Genomic DNA, 18,508 nt, shown 5'->3' with positions numbered 1-18,508 from the left:
CTCTGGCCTTTACCTATTTTTACGTGTGCCTATTGCATTTTTCTCATTCGTTTCTCTATCTTTTCTTCTCATATCTTTCCTTCTCTATCGCTTCTTTCAAATCTCTCTCTCTCTCTCTCTCTCTCTCTCTCTCATAAATGTCATTTTTTTCCGTATAATGACACGTAAACATTATCGATTTTGACCTTCCTTGTACCCTGGAAAATTTTCTGCGACTCTCCACGAGACAGATCGAGACAGGTTTCCTGATTAACAAGATAGTACCAAATTTTGCCAAGTGCCTTCTCTTCATGTGAAGTTAATCTTCTGCGAGTAATCTGCTCCCTGCTCCTCACGTGACGGTACCACCCTGTTGCCCTCTTCTAATTGTATCACCGACCCAGGCCACGAAGGATTTCCAAATCGTTCCGTCCGGCGGTGCTTTTTTCTCTCTTGTAATTCTCCACTCTCACCCGCACCCACACTCGCACAAAAACGCGTGCGTGCGTAGGAGCCTTTGTTCCCATCACTTGTTGTGACCCTGTCCTCTCTTTTGTACCCTTATCTCCCAATGTTTTTCCTTTTTCTGATGTTTGTCATCTGAATAGGCTGGAAACATGTGTAACTGCCGCTGCTGACAAAACGGAAACTGGTTCTCTCGAGCCACCCTTTCGGAAGCGGACAGGCTGTCAGGCTCTGGGAGAGGAGTAGGCAGCTGGAGGTCAGAGGTTGCCGTGCGATTGGAGGTCAGTGAAATTTTATCCATTGTTGGCCCCAGAAGGCCGAAACGAAAGGCAATGTGAGTTCTTGCCGCCTCCTCCATCACGACACTCGAGCGATACACTGAACAATTTGAAGATACCTCCAGTCCAAGCGCGGACAATTACCATATCGTCGCTACAGCCATCTGTTGTCACTGCGATGAACTACTTGGTGCATTTCAAACGAGCACGTTGCGCTGATACGGTTTGTTCCGGGAAATTAGATCCGATTAGAAATGCTTGCTGTTTTAGATATTTTGTGAAAGATAGTATTACATAGTAGCGTGGCCCAGGATTTTCTAAAGGCGGGCTTAGGTACACATTTTTTAGTAGTCCTCATCTTGCCTTCTTTTCCTGCCTTTGACTTTTATTTATTTATTTAGGAACACTGAAACAAAATGAAGTTTATGACCCCAATTAACCCCGTTTGAGCATGCCATTGATATTACAAATATCTATACAACAAACTCATCGACATCAAGATTCCTCCGGATGCTCTGGATAAAAATCTAAATAGATCTCATTTTTCAAAATTTTTGATACCATTGTCTTCGAAACCTAAGACCTTATTGAAATCAGTGTTACCACAACCGTAGAGAATTTCCCCAAGGGTGCAAAATGCCTCATATTCATACAAATGTTCCCCTCATCTCACAAATATTGAAATGGCGATCACAAAACTTTATTTTCACAAAAAATATTACGATTGATTGAATTGACAAAATTATGGAGGAAATGACACTTTGCGAAAAAATATAGGAAGTATCAAAATTATCATGGTGACAGTTCTGTATATACTAGTGTTTTCACAATAATTTGAAGTTAAATAATGAGAAAGTATTTAATGTTCCCAAGCCAAATGAATTCGATTATGTAGTTTCTTTTGGAAACAAATTATGTGTGAAAGAAATAAAAATGTCCTTCACATTCCAGTGAACTCGAATTTGATATGTGAGACGTATTTCAAGTTTCAGTGCAATTTTCATATTTTCCACAAAATTTCTCTTTTTCAAAATTTACCTGAATTTCTCTGTACCGAGGGAAACTTCCCTGCACGTGGTGGCAAAGATTTGATATTTAGTAAATTTCTGTATTAGATATTTTATTGTAAGACCCCGTTTGTATAGCAAGGCAGATAGCAAATGTGCTAACGCGCTTATAATTTCAAAAATTATTGAATAATTTATGGAATTGTAGTACTTTTTTACTTATTTATTATAGTGTCGCGTCTCGGTCCGAGATTTTTGAGTTGTCACTATCTTGTCATTGAAGGTTCTGCATTCGAGTCTATGCACAACATAAGTGTTTCTGTCGTCACTTTCATGTAAAAGTGTGGTACTTATCAACACGCCATGAAGGCCTGTAGGGGTGTGTGGAGTACTGGAGTTATGGCCCAACACTTTCTTGATCACGACCGAAGGTGGGGGTGATGTGATCACCACCATGCCCCTGGTCGCTTTTGCCTTCCAGGTACCCACTTTATAGAACGCTGGGTCGGCGCCGGATCCGCTTGAACACTTGGAAAAAATCCCGGTTCTCCCCCGCGGGGATCGAACCCGGGTCTCTCGCATAGTAGTCAGACGACCTAACGACTTTTTTTTTAATATAAAGGAATACCCCTATGCTGTAGTATCCCCCAATAAACACAAACATAAACATCCATGTCCTAACCGGGATTCAAACCAGGGACCCCTGGCGTCGTAGGCGCTGAGCTAACCACTCCGCCGCTGAGGCCGACATCAACTGAGCTACCGCGGCTTCAATTTCATGTAATCTTTAGTTATCCTCACCGTCACGATTGGCCTAGAGAGTCAGAAAAGTGAATTCCAATAAGAAGTGACTCAACATACTCTACTGGAGAGTTTGTTTGCAAGAACCGGCAAGGAGTCGTTCCCAAAAGAAGCTCGATTACGATTCAATTCCGGTAGTTTCGTCACCATACGTCACCACCACCGCAAATCGCGGTAAATCATTCCCTCGTTTTCTCGTGTTTATTCAGGTAGTCACACTCATCATTCCCTAAACTTAACAGTTACACTTTCTGACGTCACTCTTCATTCATCCCCCCCCGCACGAGAGATAAACGCACTTATTTGTTTCATCTGTGTGTTTTTGATTGACTCATGTCTCTTCGGGGTTCGGCCCACTTTTCAGGATGTGACGTGTTGGTGATCGGGAAGCTGATGGCTATTTTTGTGCGGGAATTACTGCGATCGTGGACCAGAAACCTTGCAGAAAACCATCAACCCAGCAACGTTCTGACCAGTAACAGAGATTTGGAAACGTTTACGAACGATATTATGGGAAATTAAGAGCCACAGCTTGGCCTCGAGCCATTCTTGCTCTGAATTGAGTCACTGATGTTTTTCATAGATGTACTGGAGGTCAACACTTTTCCACTACTGTCTAAATCAATTAACTTTATGCCAATATATGCTTGCACCTATGTAAGTCGTCATAAATATTTGTCGTAGTAGTATAATATTAATGAAAATATGATCTTATAATAACAATTATATTAAAAACAAATAATGATAGCAACTAGCAAAACCGCTTTGCTATTTATTCTTGTAGTTTGTTAGCCTACTAATTATTTGAATTATCAATTTATTTTCCCTAAACTCCCAAATGAAGCCATTTTTTTAATCAGATTGTTATATACAGGTACCTCCTTTTCACATCAACTACATTGATTGGATTATTATAAAAATTCCGTTGGGCAGCTACTATTAGTACACAATATATAAAAAATAACTGTCATAACTCTTTTAAAAGAAATAATAAAACTTAAATTCCTGAAAATTGTTAAACATCGTACTTAATTCGTTGTGGTCGTCACATACAGTAAAACCTCGTTAATCTAGACCCCGATAAGCTGGACTTCGCTTAATCCGGACAAGCACCCCCCCCCCCCCAAAGCAGAATGCAAAGTTTTAAATGTGGCTAGAAGTCAACAAGAGAACTTCCCAAAAAAAAGGCAGTCAACCACTGATGAAATTCTGTTTCCCGCAGACTTTGTACTGTACTGTTTTATGTATTTAGGCCTATGCCCTTTAAATACACCATAATAAACGTGTTTTGTTGCTATAAACGGAGCTTTAATGCACTTTCTACTGTTCCTTTAGGTTATTTCAGTTAATACGGACTTTCGTTAAACCGGTCAACTTATCCCCCCATTAGTCCGGATTAAGGAGGTTTTACTGTATTGGTTGATTGATTGAATTGTTGTTTTAAGTCCACTTTATGCACGGTAAGGCTAATCGGGACTGGACCTACAGTTTAAAGTGGGATCCGAACCACTATGCCATGTGCCTCCACCGGGTATCGAACCCGGATACCCTTGATTACAAGGCAACAACGCTACCACTGCGTCATCGGGGAGGCCCGGTTTTACTGTATTATTATATTCTTAGAGAGACTCTCTATGCCATACACTTTATAAGCGAAAATGTGATAGTTTCTTTTGTTTTCTTTATTTCAGACCACAGATACATTGAAGAGGAGTTCATAACAATATGTACTTCAATCAAGGATAATCTTCGAAGATTAGAGGGAAATTTTATTCCAGAGATTTATGCCGAGTAATTTCTTAAATAAAAATCGCATTCTTGGAATTTTGAAAACTCTATGTCGAACCATTTATTTTATATTCAGACCTGTTGTTTGCTTTACACCCTATTTTTCGAGTCACTCGTTATTATGCTGGAATACACCAATATACTAAAATGTATTATTTTTATGTCCACCGTTATAAATATGAGCTTCTTGCTCTTTTTTCCGCGGGAGGAGAGAGGGTATCAGTGGACCTTTTCGATCCTTTCTCTCTGCACCCAGTGATTGAATTAAATATAATGTTGAAAAGGGGGGGGGGGAGTTTTTAAATTCATATTTTTAAATTTCTCGATTTTTCTAACAAATTTAATGTGTACTTGCAGTTACAGCAGAGTGAGGTGCATAAATATTACCTGGAAACAGACAAAACGTCAGGAAAGCAGTTGACAACACTAGATATGGGAGAAACGAAATGAAAATAGCGATGCATAATTTACCTGCTACAATTGTACAGTAGTCTGTGCCAAGATTATCATGTTTCCATTAAATAAATGACATGCTATCAAATGATGCTAAAGATTGAATTGGTCTTGCTTAGGAACGGTGCCGGAGAGATAATTTAGCTGTGCATTTAATACTATCACCTTTAAACTAAGCTTCAATACTCCAAACCATTGAATATTGAGAAAATAATAAACACAGAATATACAAGGTTCTATATTGAAAGGACTGAAGGAACGTTATTGCGTGGAGAATTGATTTAGAAGTATAGGGATTGGAAAATTCAGAGGGGTAAATTGCTTCGATTACCCCCATTCAGTTCGAAAACTGCTTCTGCCCAGCGATGTATTGGCGCATCCCGAATACACTCCGTCGAATTTTCCACCAAGGGTTGATCGATGATGTTTTCGTCGCTAAATTCATCTGTACATTCCCCTAAAATCGCCTCTACCCTCCCCATGGTTGTACCATTTTGCTTTGAGTGCTCGGCTATCCATTGAAGGCTCTGGGTTCGAGTTCGGACTTTGTGTCCTTTCATCAATTTAATCTAATGATCCTCAAGTCAAAAATGATATTATCGCAATTTAGTCGTATTTTGGGGGGAGGGTAAATATTTTAAGTGAATAGGAAACTATGCCTTTTATGCGTCAAAGAAGGGAAGGTCGTCATGTATTCTTAGATTAATTAACGATTTATTGTTAATTTGTCCGTCTGGGTGGCAGGAGCGGGTCTTGTACCCTCCGTCAGCCTCTACTTATTTACTGACCTTGAACAGAAATAAATCTCCAATTACAGAAATTAAAATAATCATATCTGTATAACATGCATTCATAATCAACATATTCCTTCTTTCTCTCTCCTACACACACATATGTACATTCGCATATACGTAGCATACATGGTACATACATACAAGATGCGATAAAAGTAGCTTTCCCCAATAATTCGTTTTCAGTTGTCATACTTGGTCACGCATAAACATTACAGCTTTCATAACTTGAACAAACGAGTTTGCATGGAGTTGGCAACAATTGTAGCTTTCATTGTTGTTATTTGTGTTGCGATGTTGGATTGACAATTATTGATTTGTTAACATTTCGGGGAATATACCCCATGTATATGTATATTACTGCACGGAACAAGTTTACTACGTAACTAATAATTTGTACATTTCGTTTGTAGCGTACGAAGTCCGTAAGGCATACATATGCACCAAATATCAATATAATAGTTTCCAATATAATAAATATAACAAGTCCATTATTATTTAACAATAATATTTACACATTTAGTTTGTTTTATGTTGGATTCTAGGTACACCAAATAATTTGAGATACTATTGCATTCAATTGTCAGTTTTTGCAATTAGGAACTTTTATATGTTTCTGTTCTCTGACGTAAGTAAACACCTGTTACGTACCTATGTACCGTCTCACATAAAATCATATTCTTTCTAGTATCAATTATGAACATCCTCATGTATTGTTGAATAAATTCGCTTGCAAAGTCAAATTTATTTAACAAATTATTGTGTGGTAGTTTCAATATCATTGGCGATTTGTTCATGAATGGTATGTTCTAATCGATATATAATCTTGCACATATTTTTTAAACAACCTTTCTTGTCGATGTGAAACAACGCGCAGATAAACAAGAGAGAAAGATAATTCGCTGCACACACCCCCTCCCCCACCCCCCTTAACGAAAAAGAAAAGAACAAGGGTGGTATCTTGGTAACATTTCGCAAATTGGACCGATGAGGTACTTGCGCATCTCCGATTGCCATCTGATTGGTTTGATGGCCGGCGCTGCACGTCCACATACCATTCCCCGAAGGTGTTCATGGTAGGCGGTCGGTAAACAGTGAGTTTCCGACCAACGGAAGAGGGTTTGGTAGCTCCAGATGCTTCTGACGTCCACAAACATAGTAAAGTGGTGGGGGATTCTGTAGGTGTAGCAACATAACATAGTCGTCAAGATGCGAATCTCTCTCAAACGAAGGTTCTTCTTCGATTCTTTCAGATTCGTGGCGATCTGCTGGCCAGCGTCACTCACCCACCTCTTCGAGGAGCGGACGTCCCAAATTCCACGCGCGATGCTGCGAAGGGCACGAGCGCCTCGCCCATGAACCACAACGCCGTCACCTGCTGGAGATCTCAACTATCGCAAGCTGGGCTACCGGAAGTGACGAAAGCTGCCAGCCGGAAGTCGAGCCGAGCCAGACGTGAAGGTCTACTATGCGAATTGATATCAAGACACTCATTGCGGTAAGTGCCACTCGCTCTTGTATTTTCTTGCCGAAAAACGACCTTATTCTCCTGGACAAGGTATGACGGCCCTCCTCTTATTATCCTGGACAGAGTATGACGGCCCTCATCTACCCTATTTATAAAATAAATGTCAGTCACAAATCTTGGGATGTAGACACCGACAAAAAAGGCTAGTTTGGAGTTGCCATTTTCTCTCCACTAAACAGGACAGGGAGGAGACAGGTTGGCGCGGTTGTTCTTTTTTGACCGTGATGTCTTCGTGCCCTCCCTCAGACATGCTGCTGGGTTGCAATGACAGTACACTGAGAAAGTCATGCTGCTTTGCCGAGATGAGGGAACAGGACTGTCACGCACTGGTTTCGGCAGAAATGAGGACGGAGCAGGGTCGTCATACTTTGGCAAAGCCTATATGCCTTTACCCACAGCAAGACTTAAAGATGGAGCTCCTAATCGTTAACATTTATATCCAGTGGCGGACTCGGAAATGACATTGAAGAAGAGGGGTTGAAAGTTTGTCCCACCGAAACGAGTATATATATTTTACATAAACAATAATTTATTCACATACCTCAACACCCTGTAATTTAAAATTTTCGCGACACCTTCCAAGAAGTTTTCACAAAAGCCTAGGTTATGGTCCTTTTTAACTACAGTCAATGATTCTTCTGGGTTGTAACACTCTCATTAATTATTTAATGGAATCATTACAACACAGACGTGTCCGTGCCTGTACAATCCCATTAGATTGAAAATTGTAGATAAAATTCTCTACACTCCAAGTCAATCTGTCCTGACAGTGACGTATTCAGGGATCAAACCACAGCATGTGAAACTAGTGTATCACTCCGCGTCAAGCATGAAAAGCTCTTCGTCACATTTGTGTGACAGAGTTCGCAAAGGGAGCACATAAGAATAACTTTTTGCTTTAAGCTGATTAGCGTATGGAACTATACATTAGCATTTCGCAGTCTTAAAATTAAAATAAAATCCTGCGTTCGTATCTCGCTTATGTTAAGGATGTTGTTACTTTTACCGCATGTCGTGAGTATCTGTTTGGAAAGATGTAGCGGGCACCAGTAAACCCAGTTACCATTGTGCCAAGATGTCTGTTGTCTCGGAAAATGTATATATGAGTGGAGGAATCCTCTCCTCACATTTCTGTCACTTAGCCGTATGTTGGGTTTGATTGGTTAGTGTCACTTCGCATTTCTGCCACTTTTGGCTAATCGCGAAGATGAGAATGAGTGATGATTTGATGAACACCCATGCCCAGACCGGGATTCGAACCCGAGACCCCTGGATTTGGAACGCGCTGCCCTTAATTACATGCATATATATTGTTTCTTTTTGCATAGAATATACCCTCTGTGCACGATTTCGTACTTCGAGTAACGACAACTGTTACTTTCTGAAGTCAGTAATTGCCCTTTTCAATTTCAAGTAACAAGTAGCGCAGTTATTTTTCTTCGCATTTTCGCCTGGAAGGAAGTTTTATTCAGTTTTTTGTACTGTTTTGAATCAAATGTTCGCCTGAAAGATTGGAAAAGTTGATGATTATTAACATTGTGAGAAAAGTTTAATTTTACCGCAAAAATCGGTACTTTATATACACCCTAAATGGGTTTATTTCAGATCATCTAGGGCAAGGCAGAATATAATCTCCAACAATCGTCTTGAAAATGCCACAATCTCGTTGTTCAACAGCAATTAATAAAATTATAATTTACTCAACAAAAAATGTTGATCTTCACTTTGAAGTAAAAGGATCTTCGTATCTATTTTTATTGTCTTTATATTTTTATATTTAAAAAGGCATTAAGATAAATATAACTTGATGAAAGTTATTGTTAAATATCGGATGGTCATAGGTGAAATAAAAAGTAGTCTACTTGTAATTCATGTTATGAAACATATTATACGAGATCAAAAATAGATCTGGCCATAACTAATCAAGACTAGTACAGTGAACAGCTCACTATTATTTTTTATGGAAGCTTAAAAATTCAGATCTAGCATTTTTGTATGTAACCACTTGTCAAAAATTGTAATTCCTGCATTTCCGTGAGCACAGGCTTAAAAACACAAGTCCGCAGACGGAAGTGTAACATTCCGCTCAGAGATGTTTTTTTCCCCCCTGCCAAGTGCGATTGCAGTGCCATCTATACGCGGAACGAAAAGCTACTGAAGCGAACGCCTATCCTCTAGCAACCAACTTTCTCCAAGCGATAGGCGGGTTGCCTGTCTTGGAGGAAGAATCCGGCTAATCGATGCGTTGGCTAAACCACAGACAATTTTATGCGCAGAGGCTAAGCCATCTGAATCTCGATGCTTTCAGTGACTTCCAAGGAAAATTAGTTATAATAGTTATTACGGATATAACTTAAAACAAGTTTCCAAAACTTCCTTTTTCTATTTCGAACTTCTTCAAGGTTACTTGCATGCTTTTGATTGATTGATTTGGTGTTTAAGTCCACTTTATGCACATTAAGGCTAATCTGGACTGGACCTACAGTTTAAAGTGGGATCCGAACCACTACCTGCCCCCACCGGGTATCGAACCCGGGACCCCTTGATTACAAGGCGACGACGCTATCACTGCGCCATCAGGGAGGCCCAAGTTTACTTGCATGCAATCAGTGCACTGATTTTGTGTTCGCAAATATAATATTTATAATTTTCACTCGGCTTTTGTTATTATTCTTAGCTTTTTCAGCTGTTTTGAGAAGGATGTTTTCGGTTAAGAAAAAAGTGCATGTAATGTGAAGTTGACTGGTCTGATTCAGTGAGTGTACACTTTCTGTGAATGTCACTGAACTCTACGCAACACTGAAAATCCTGGAAGGGGAAGGGCACCAATCCATCCCTTTACCACCTCCTCCTCCCCAAGTAAAGAAGTAAACTGGATAGATTAAATGCTATTTTTACTAAAATGTTTATTTAAAATGGTATTTAATGTGACTGTCCCCCAGCAGAAATTATGTCTGGACGCATATCCACTTTTTCTGGACCTTAGTATAGTAGGCTACCTCCTTACTGGAGATAAGTTTTACCTTTCCAGTTGTTAAATTGAATGTTGGTGATTTTGCTGTCTTTTGTTGCTTCCACAATTGCAGTGTCTTTCTAGTCGTTTTGTGTTTGTGTATGTGTGTGCATTGTTTGGCATTATCTGTACTATCACTGTTATATTCAACCTCTTTTTTATACTGCAAGTATGGTTTCAGAAAAAGAAACAGTAAAAGTTTACTATTGTAAATAAACCCACACTAAATGCTCACTTTCGTGGCAAAGGTGAGAAATTTATTATACTGAAAATAAGGCAAATAGTTTAATTTACATTTGTAAACTAAATCATCTCTCGAATAGTGAAAGCCGAATTAGCTATTTCTGTAATATCATAATCCCCCCCCTTTCGCTCACGAAAAGAGAACTCCATGTACTTCCCAAACCGACCTCGGTCAAGTTTTAAAATTATTTTATGTTTCTTCTAACCTTGGTCGGTTCGTTGACTCTCCGCCGCGGCGCCACTTACAAGGCCTTGAAACTGCACAGGGATGTTTGCGGCAATGCGAAACGGAAAAAGATCCGCTAAGTTATTTTCTTCGTTCCAAACTTTGTATCTGGTCAACGTAAGTCGTGTTTATGCAGTTATGGCCTGTTCCAGAGGTCATATAGCTTGCCAAGTTTTGTGACTGACGAAATGCATGGATCTTTTATGAACTGTCTAATATCAGCGTTTGCCGAGGCCATGTAGTTGCTTTTTTTTAAGTCTGTTGGCAAAGGACATTTTGCAGCGACACTTAAAATGACGGAAGTTCAAAGCCGCAATAAATTGAGAGCCTGGTAGGAAAATGTCACGTATTTTCAGCACAAGTTAGAGTTGTTGCTGGAAAATGTCAGCTTTCCAAATATATGTTCGTACACAAGTCGTTACAAAAGATATAAGAATTATGAGAAACACTTTCTTGCTTCAGTGTTCAGAGGAACATTTTCGTTGCTTCGGCAGATGTGCTTGTTTTCATGTTTATAACGCGAGAACGTCACGCAATCATACAGTTATGATAATCAAAATGTAATACATACAGCTTTATTTTTCGTAGTGTGTGTGTGTGACGTAATGATAGTACTTTTCCATTTAGTAAGAAGAGAGCCTTCCCGATGACGTAGTGGTAACGTCATCGACTTTTAATCAAGGAGTCCCGATTTCGATGCCGTAGGCGTATAGTGATTCGGATCCCACTTTAAACTGGTGAAGGTCAAGTTCCGATTAGCCGATCTGTACATAAAGTGGGCTTAAAGCAAAATCTCAAAACAAAATAAGTAAGAAGAGAGTTGGATTGCCCTTATATTTAGTTTTCTGGATTTTGGATATCAGTAAATATCGACAGAACGAATTAGTTGTTTCTTTCTCGGGTTGAATTATACTTGCCTAGGAAAGGAACTATTGTCACGTATTGTGCTTTATATAGATATACCTGATAAACAAGGGACCTTCCCGCTGGCGCAGTGGTAGCGTCGCGTCGTTGCCTTGTAATCAAGGGGTCCCGGGCTCGATACCCGGTGGAGGCAAATAGTGGTTCGGATCCAACTTTAAACTGTGGGTCCAGTCCTGATTAGCCTTACTGTGCATAAAGTGGGCTCAAAATACCAAATCAATCAATCAGCTGGTATTCAAGTTATTACCTGTTTCTGAGACTTTTAAAACTAAATTCTTGCAGAAGCAGTTTTTTGTTATACTGAAATGATTGAACGAAGAAATGTGAAGTTTTTATCTCACCTTACTAAGTTTCGAAATTCATTTTTCGCAGACTTGGAAACGGTATTCAATCTTGTATTAAGTCCACATCGTGATCATCATCGTTACTTTTGTGATATTTGGGGCGGGGGCGGAGAGCATGCAGTATAATATACCAATATCTTACATATACATAATATATGTTTCTGGATTGTTGGGGTGGAACGCTCCCCCTCGCCCCTCCATAGCTGTTTCTCTTTAAGGTTGCCATTCCCTGTCATGACTTGCCCTTTATCGAGCATCATTTCTGTACTATAGTCAACACATGAACAAGAATTTCCGAGCAGTTCTAATTCATGTTAATTTCTCTCTTGAATCAATATTAAAAGAAGAATGTGTCTGTTAGAAATGAAAATTAATTGACACATTACTATATGAGCTACAAACTATCGGCAGATTGTAAATAAGAATGTAGTATAATTTGCTTGCTGAATTCACGTTTGCTACTATATTTGATTTTTGTTATTTTTCGTCGCTTTTCTGCCACTTTTGGCTAATCGCGACGATGACAGTGATTGATGATATGAAATTGATGAAGCCACCCTCACAAAGAACACCTTAGATTGCTGTGCTAACCACTGCGCCACGCAGATACGCGATTTACGCCCTTAGGCCAGGCTAAAAATGGAAGTTATCTGAAGAAAGACAAGCTGAACGCACATATTTTACTCCTAAGCATAATAAATTACGTAGACTGCCGCACCAAGAAAAATTACACAAGGTATAGGCGCCTTGAATCAGAAACTAACAGAAATCCAATCCAATGGGCCACTTCAGCCCATAGACATCCTCCTGCATTTGTCGCACGTTAACGATATAGGAACACGTATTTATATCTGAAATATTTCTGCCGACGTCTGCGTCGCATCCATACTGTTCTTTCTCACACTTTCGTCGAAGGCTTTTTTGTAATATGTGGAAGAAACACACGGCTTGATACAGGAAGTTAGTTCCTTCCCAGCGGGAGTTTCACAAGACAACCAGAGGGCTGTGACAATTAGTTTGTCTGTCGCAATGAAGATCTTGGCCCGGAGTCAAATGCTGTGATCCGGGCCGGAATTTATGGAGACGTCGGCAGGTTTTCTGAATGGCCCCTCAACGTGTTGATGGAGGTGTTTACCCTCCGGGGAATTCTCCGCTGGAATTCCTAATCGTAACTTACAAGCTCGGCAATGAATCTTTTGGAATGAAAGACAACAACCCCCCCCTCCCTCCCTGCTTTCCGCGCTTAATTAGAGTGAAATTCAACACCGGTTGGTTTTACGTTCTTCTTTCTACAGCAGCGCTCGGGAAAGGTCAGGAAAGACAAGGAACTATGTGGGGCACAGAAACATAATACCATTCTCGGTGGAACAGTTTCCAGGACAGATAAGACCCCACCCCCTTCCCACATCTGTTTTCATTCCATTATTTTCACGGTGCTAGCTCACCCCACTGGTGACATTGCATTGATATAGTTATGCGAACAACCTCTAAAATTTTGTATTGCATTTTTCATCTTTTGCGCCATCTGGCTGATCGCAACGACGAAAATGAATGGCGATTGGATTAACCTCGGAGCCTTCGATTCGAGACAGTGAGTCGACCACTGAACGTACTTGGCCACTGAAAGTGCTCCTAATTTGTGATTGTTTTAGTATTAAGTTAACATTTTCACTCCCTCTTCGCCAGGAATGACCGACCTTGTTACCTCAAATTGAAAATTCTGGATAAGACTGATTCATGACCAACCAGGAATTTCATCTTAATGAACGCTAGACCTGTCCTAATAATCTAATATACAACCTTTGTCAGAAAAGTTCCAGGACTGATTTTTTTATTCTTTACCTATGATATTGAAACACGAGACATGGGCGTTATTCAGTTACCTGATACGTGTTCTGAATTAACATGGCATTGGAAGTGTTTCCATGTAAACTCACTAGGTGGCAGGGCTGTGCTTTGCAACCCACTGTTCGGCTTGTTGGCACATTTAGTTGGAAGTTACCTCGAGTGACGTGATGGACGTGGATTCTGAGCAGAGTGTTAACATTAAGTTCTCTGTTAAGCTAGGAAAACCTCTAGTGAAACATGGAATATGATATAGCAAGTATATGTGACAAGGCATTATCGAGAAGCCGTGCATTTGATTGGCACAAAAGGTTTTGGGAGGGCAGAGATTCAGTGCAAGACGATCCAAAGACAATGTTGATTACATATTTTTATGCTAAAGGTTTGATGCACCATGAATATCTATCTGCCTGAAGGATAAACGATAAATCAAAACTTTAATATTGACGAGCTGAAACGTTTTTGTCAAGCAATTTGGTGGTGCCGTCCTGATTTGTCGGCATCTTAGCAGTGGTACTTATTGCACGACAATGCAAGGCCCCATATTGCTTTATCAGTCTAGTAAAATCTGGCCAAGCATCGTATCCCTGCTCTACCACTACCACATCCCCCATATTCACCGGAACTGTCGCCGTCTGATTTTTTTTTTTTTTTGTTTCCCCCATGTAAAAAGCCGCTGAAAGGGAAGTGTCATGAAGATATTGTAGTACTCCAAACAGTTTTGCGACAGATGTGCTGAGAAGCACCTACAAAAACGGTGGCAGCTGTGCATAGGTAGCCGAGGGGATTATTTTGACAAGACCTAGGACCATTAGTCCGTAAGTTGAATTTTTACGAGCTCAGTCCTGGAACTTTTCTGACAAACGAGTCTGCAACATTGAAGGGGCTAAATAGGGAACTCCCTAATTGCACAGCCAAGGACACTTCTGGGTTGTAACAATCTCGTTGACTTTCAATGGGATCATTACAACCCACAGGTGTCCATGATTGTACTTGTATTGTTTCAATTAATATAGATAGAATAAGAATTATCTTGAAAATTTCCCTCAGGCGAAAGAGAACATATAGAGAACGATAAGAAGCAAGAAATACGAGAAAAAGGGTAAGGCAGTAGAGAAAGAGGGAGAATGTGAGACAGAGAGCAAAATAAAGAAAGAAGAGGGGTTGAGAAGCTGAAGAAAGAAGAGAAATACGAAGAGAAGGGGAATGAAGAGAGAAAAGAGAGCTAAAATAAACGAAGGCGGGAGAAGAGGAGGAAAAATGTAAAACAGAAGAGGGTAGGCAGAGGGAAAATAATGTTGTTTATTTTACTTCAACTAGCTTTTCTGTCACTTTTGGCTAATCGCGAAGATGAGGATGATGAGGGGACACTCACAAAGAATACCCATTCCCATCCAGGGATTCGAATCCGGAACCCCTGGCGTTACAGCGCACTGTACTAACCACTCCGCCACGCAGGTTGGCAAATGAGATTCTTTAACAGTTAAACGAAGTGCTTTAAAGAGAGAATGGGAGGAATCGACAACAAAATGAAGTCTGTTGTTGGAATGTAACTAGAATAAAGTACCTGTGCACTATTTTGGCGAACATGCTTGCAGACAAGTGTGAGGTTCAGACAACTTTTATCGTTCTCTTGTCGTTCCCATCTAGACAAGGAAGTTCTGAAAATAAGTGAAAACGATTGGGCAGGTTTGCAAATAACGTAAATGGGGCATTCATCTGTGACGTCACATTAACGTCAACCTCGATTTAATCCGTCGCCTCCATTGGTACCGGCAACTTGACTGGATCGACTTCATTAAGGCAGAAGACATTACTCAGGCCGTCGCAGTGTTACCCCATTAAACAAAAATTTTCCCATCGGACAGAAATATGGCGGAAAATTCCCTTCATTCTGCTTTAAAATTTCCCTCCAGACAAAAGGCGTTTATTCGGGTTAATTCGCCGTTGCCTTCATATGTACATACATAAACGTGCCATTTAATCATAAGATACAGCAATAATAACTCCGAGATACAGGCCCGTAGCTAGAGGGGGCAGGGGGAGCAACTGCCCCCCCTGACAGCCTGCTTTGCCCCGCCTGTGAAAAATACAGAACACATTCCTACCTGGAATTCTCACTAATCTTTACAATGTGTTACTCTAGCAACATAACAAAGACACTTATTCATTTTGTGATTTATTAGGGTGTATAGAAGGGGGGGAATTCCCTTCCAGATTCAGACTTCGGGAAATGATTTCGCAATTTTCAGTATCTAGAACAGTTGTGACATTTTGAGTAGTCTTGTATTAAAGGTTCCTAATGTATTTTTCTTGGATGTGTTGCTATGAACTTGGAAATGCTTACATTTTTGTTTCCCAAGTCTACCTTTTGGTAATAGTGATTCATGTGGTAGAGAGAGGGAGTGGATATTTGTTTTTTATTACTTAGCGTTGCTTTTCTGCCACTTCTAGCTAATCGCAACAATGAGTGACGACGTGAAATTGATAAAGAGACACTCTCAAACAGTGCCGCAACCACAGGGGGTCAGGGGGAATTCCTCCCCCACCTTGGACGGAAGTCAATTCTAAGTGAAGCAAACATTGAAGTAAAAAAAACAAGACTAGGAGAATCTAAGAATAGCAGGACAATTGGATCCCCATGATGGAATTAGTTTTCACGTGTTCCTTGCATTTTTCTTCCAGACGGCCAAGGGCAATTGCAAGGGGCACAGAGGGACAATTGCCCCCCTCGATTTCAAATTTTATACAAATAAGGCGCCCTGTAAAATTATTTGGCCCTATTAAAACAATTTCTTTCTATGAAACTTAATATGAATATTAATGATGACACTGTAATCCAAGAAGTCATTGATCAATCAAGGGATTCCTATTTGTTTGTCAGGTGTCAAACACATGTATTTCACCTATAATTCACACAATATTTTGCAAAATGGTTAACGTAACTAGTAGGCAAACATTGTCTGTAGTGATGCAAAAGTCTCCTCATTGAAGGAAATAAAAGAGTCCGTGGTGGATTAAGGGACCCATGTTTTAGTACAAAAAATGTATTACAATTTTTTACACAATTCATCAAAGTGTAGATAATAATATGTAACCATTATTATTTAATTAATTCGATTTTTCTTGCATAACACAACACAATGGTGTTGTTGGATTCTCGTTAGATTCCTTTGTGCGTAAAAATCTTGCATACTGGAAACTAGAGGGAATCATTATGAAGCATGATTTATGAAGGGCTCTCCCTTAATCAGTTCTGCAGAGAGGCCCAAACTGTTGGTACATGTTAATCGTCTATTAACATTATCGACCTGTAAATATCAAGTAGACACAGTCTCCTATTAGCCTATTTACGTTAAACTTTATATTCTTCGGTAGTCTGGAAAGGTCATTATCGAAATATTGCTATTTGATGTTTCTCGAAGTTTTTTTTGTTTTTTGTTCGTTGCAGTTCCAAAATGTCATCCTTTTTCTGTTACTTATCTCTTTTGGGGGAGGGGGCAAGTGCCTCCGTGTACCCTGCTATATCTGCCAATGCGACACAATATATTAAAAATTTGCCTCCTCTAGGATTGACTTGACCACGACCCCCTTACAAAGAATTCCTGGCTACGGGCCTGCCGAGATATGATTTCTATCAACTGAAAACTGAAAACGAGCTCCTCATTTCAGTTTAGTTTTAGGCTTTTTATAAAAATTAGTACCATAGTTGCAAAATGTTTCTTATTAATGTCTCTCTTTTCCCACTTTATATTCCCATTTTATATTGTTTTTTCTACAAGTTTTTGTTATATTAATACATAATATGTTAACTAATTCTTGATATTGTAAAAAAAAAAAGTCAGAGCCACCATGAGAGCTGTATCGTTTCTGCAAGTTGTGAATATATTAATTATGCATTATTAATATTAATAATTGTTATTATGTGTAGCATATTGTAATAATAAGCTTACTGTGAGTACTCAGTACTGAGTAGTTACTCCTCAAAACAAGCTCAACACTCCTAAATTCTAGTTTCCTGCCCCATATAACTTTTGACAATATACACCTACTGCCTACATGATTAAAACGCAAGAATTTTATGTCGAAAGGAAAAATCGTTCCAAAAAGGAGGGAAATTTTAAGGTAATTCAGAGATATCTGAATTATATCTATCACGTTGTGGCAACACTGTTCAGTTCTTGCATTTCTGCAAGATGTCCTTTGCACAATTTTTATTTCTTTTTGTGAAGCGTTGCCATTATAAAACGCAATGAAGAGAAACAGCGCAGTATAAATGGCCACTTTCAGACGTGTGCTTGGTTAGAATGAAGGTAGGGGTAATAATTTGTCCTTTATATGTCACTTACTCACACGGAAGCCTTTTTTTTAGAAGTCAAAACAACGTGTGAACACGTTGCTGATAACATGTATCCTGTCGCCATTACAACGCGTGCACAAACTTAATCAGATTGGCTTGATCTCCTAAGCTATCTTCCGAAGAAGAGAAAATGGCGTGAAGTTCGATTCATTGGTATGATACATTCCGTGATATCCGCAACGCAGTCTTTGGATTACTATGGACTGAAAACTCAGATATCTTGGCTTATTTTCACATTCTACACCAGGTGCCAGGTCAAGCTGTTAAACCAGTTTGCGAAATTAAACTTTTTTACTTTGAGGGATGCCATTCATTCCCAACTTCTGTTGGTAAATAGGAAATGTATATATTTGGAATGTTTGAAAATTTATGGAAAGTTAAAGTAGTTACTCCATGTATATTTATCGAGAATAAAATCAAGCTTGTCGTTGGATTAAAATTTGTATATGTCTCTAGCAGAAGT

At 39.5% G+C, this 18,508-nt stretch overlaps 1 protein-coding gene across 1 annotated transcript in view; it reads left to right on the top strand.

Moving 5' to 3' along the window:
* Positions 1 to 18,508, top strand: part of LOC145985752 (uncharacterized) — a 238,193-nt gene that overhangs the window by 157,080 nt on the left and 62,605 nt on the right. The window contains exon 2 of the mRNA XM_083119820.1: positions 6,816 to 7,060. Within this exon, the coding sequence (XP_082975946.1) occupies positions 7,031 to 7,060 (30 nt within the window). The 5' untranslated portion in view covers positions 6,816 to 7,030. The remainder of the gene's footprint in view (positions 1 to 6,815; positions 7,061 to 18,508) is intronic.

The sequence above is a fragment of the Lepisma saccharinum genome, chromosome 3, assembly GCF_977018435.1.
Source record: "Lepisma saccharinum chromosome 3, izLepSacc3.1, whole genome shotgun sequence".
Taxonomy (NCBI): domain Eukaryota; kingdom Metazoa; phylum Arthropoda; class Insecta; order Zygentoma; family Lepismatidae; genus Lepisma; species Lepisma saccharinum.
This window is presented reverse-complemented; position numbering and strand designations above follow the sequence as displayed.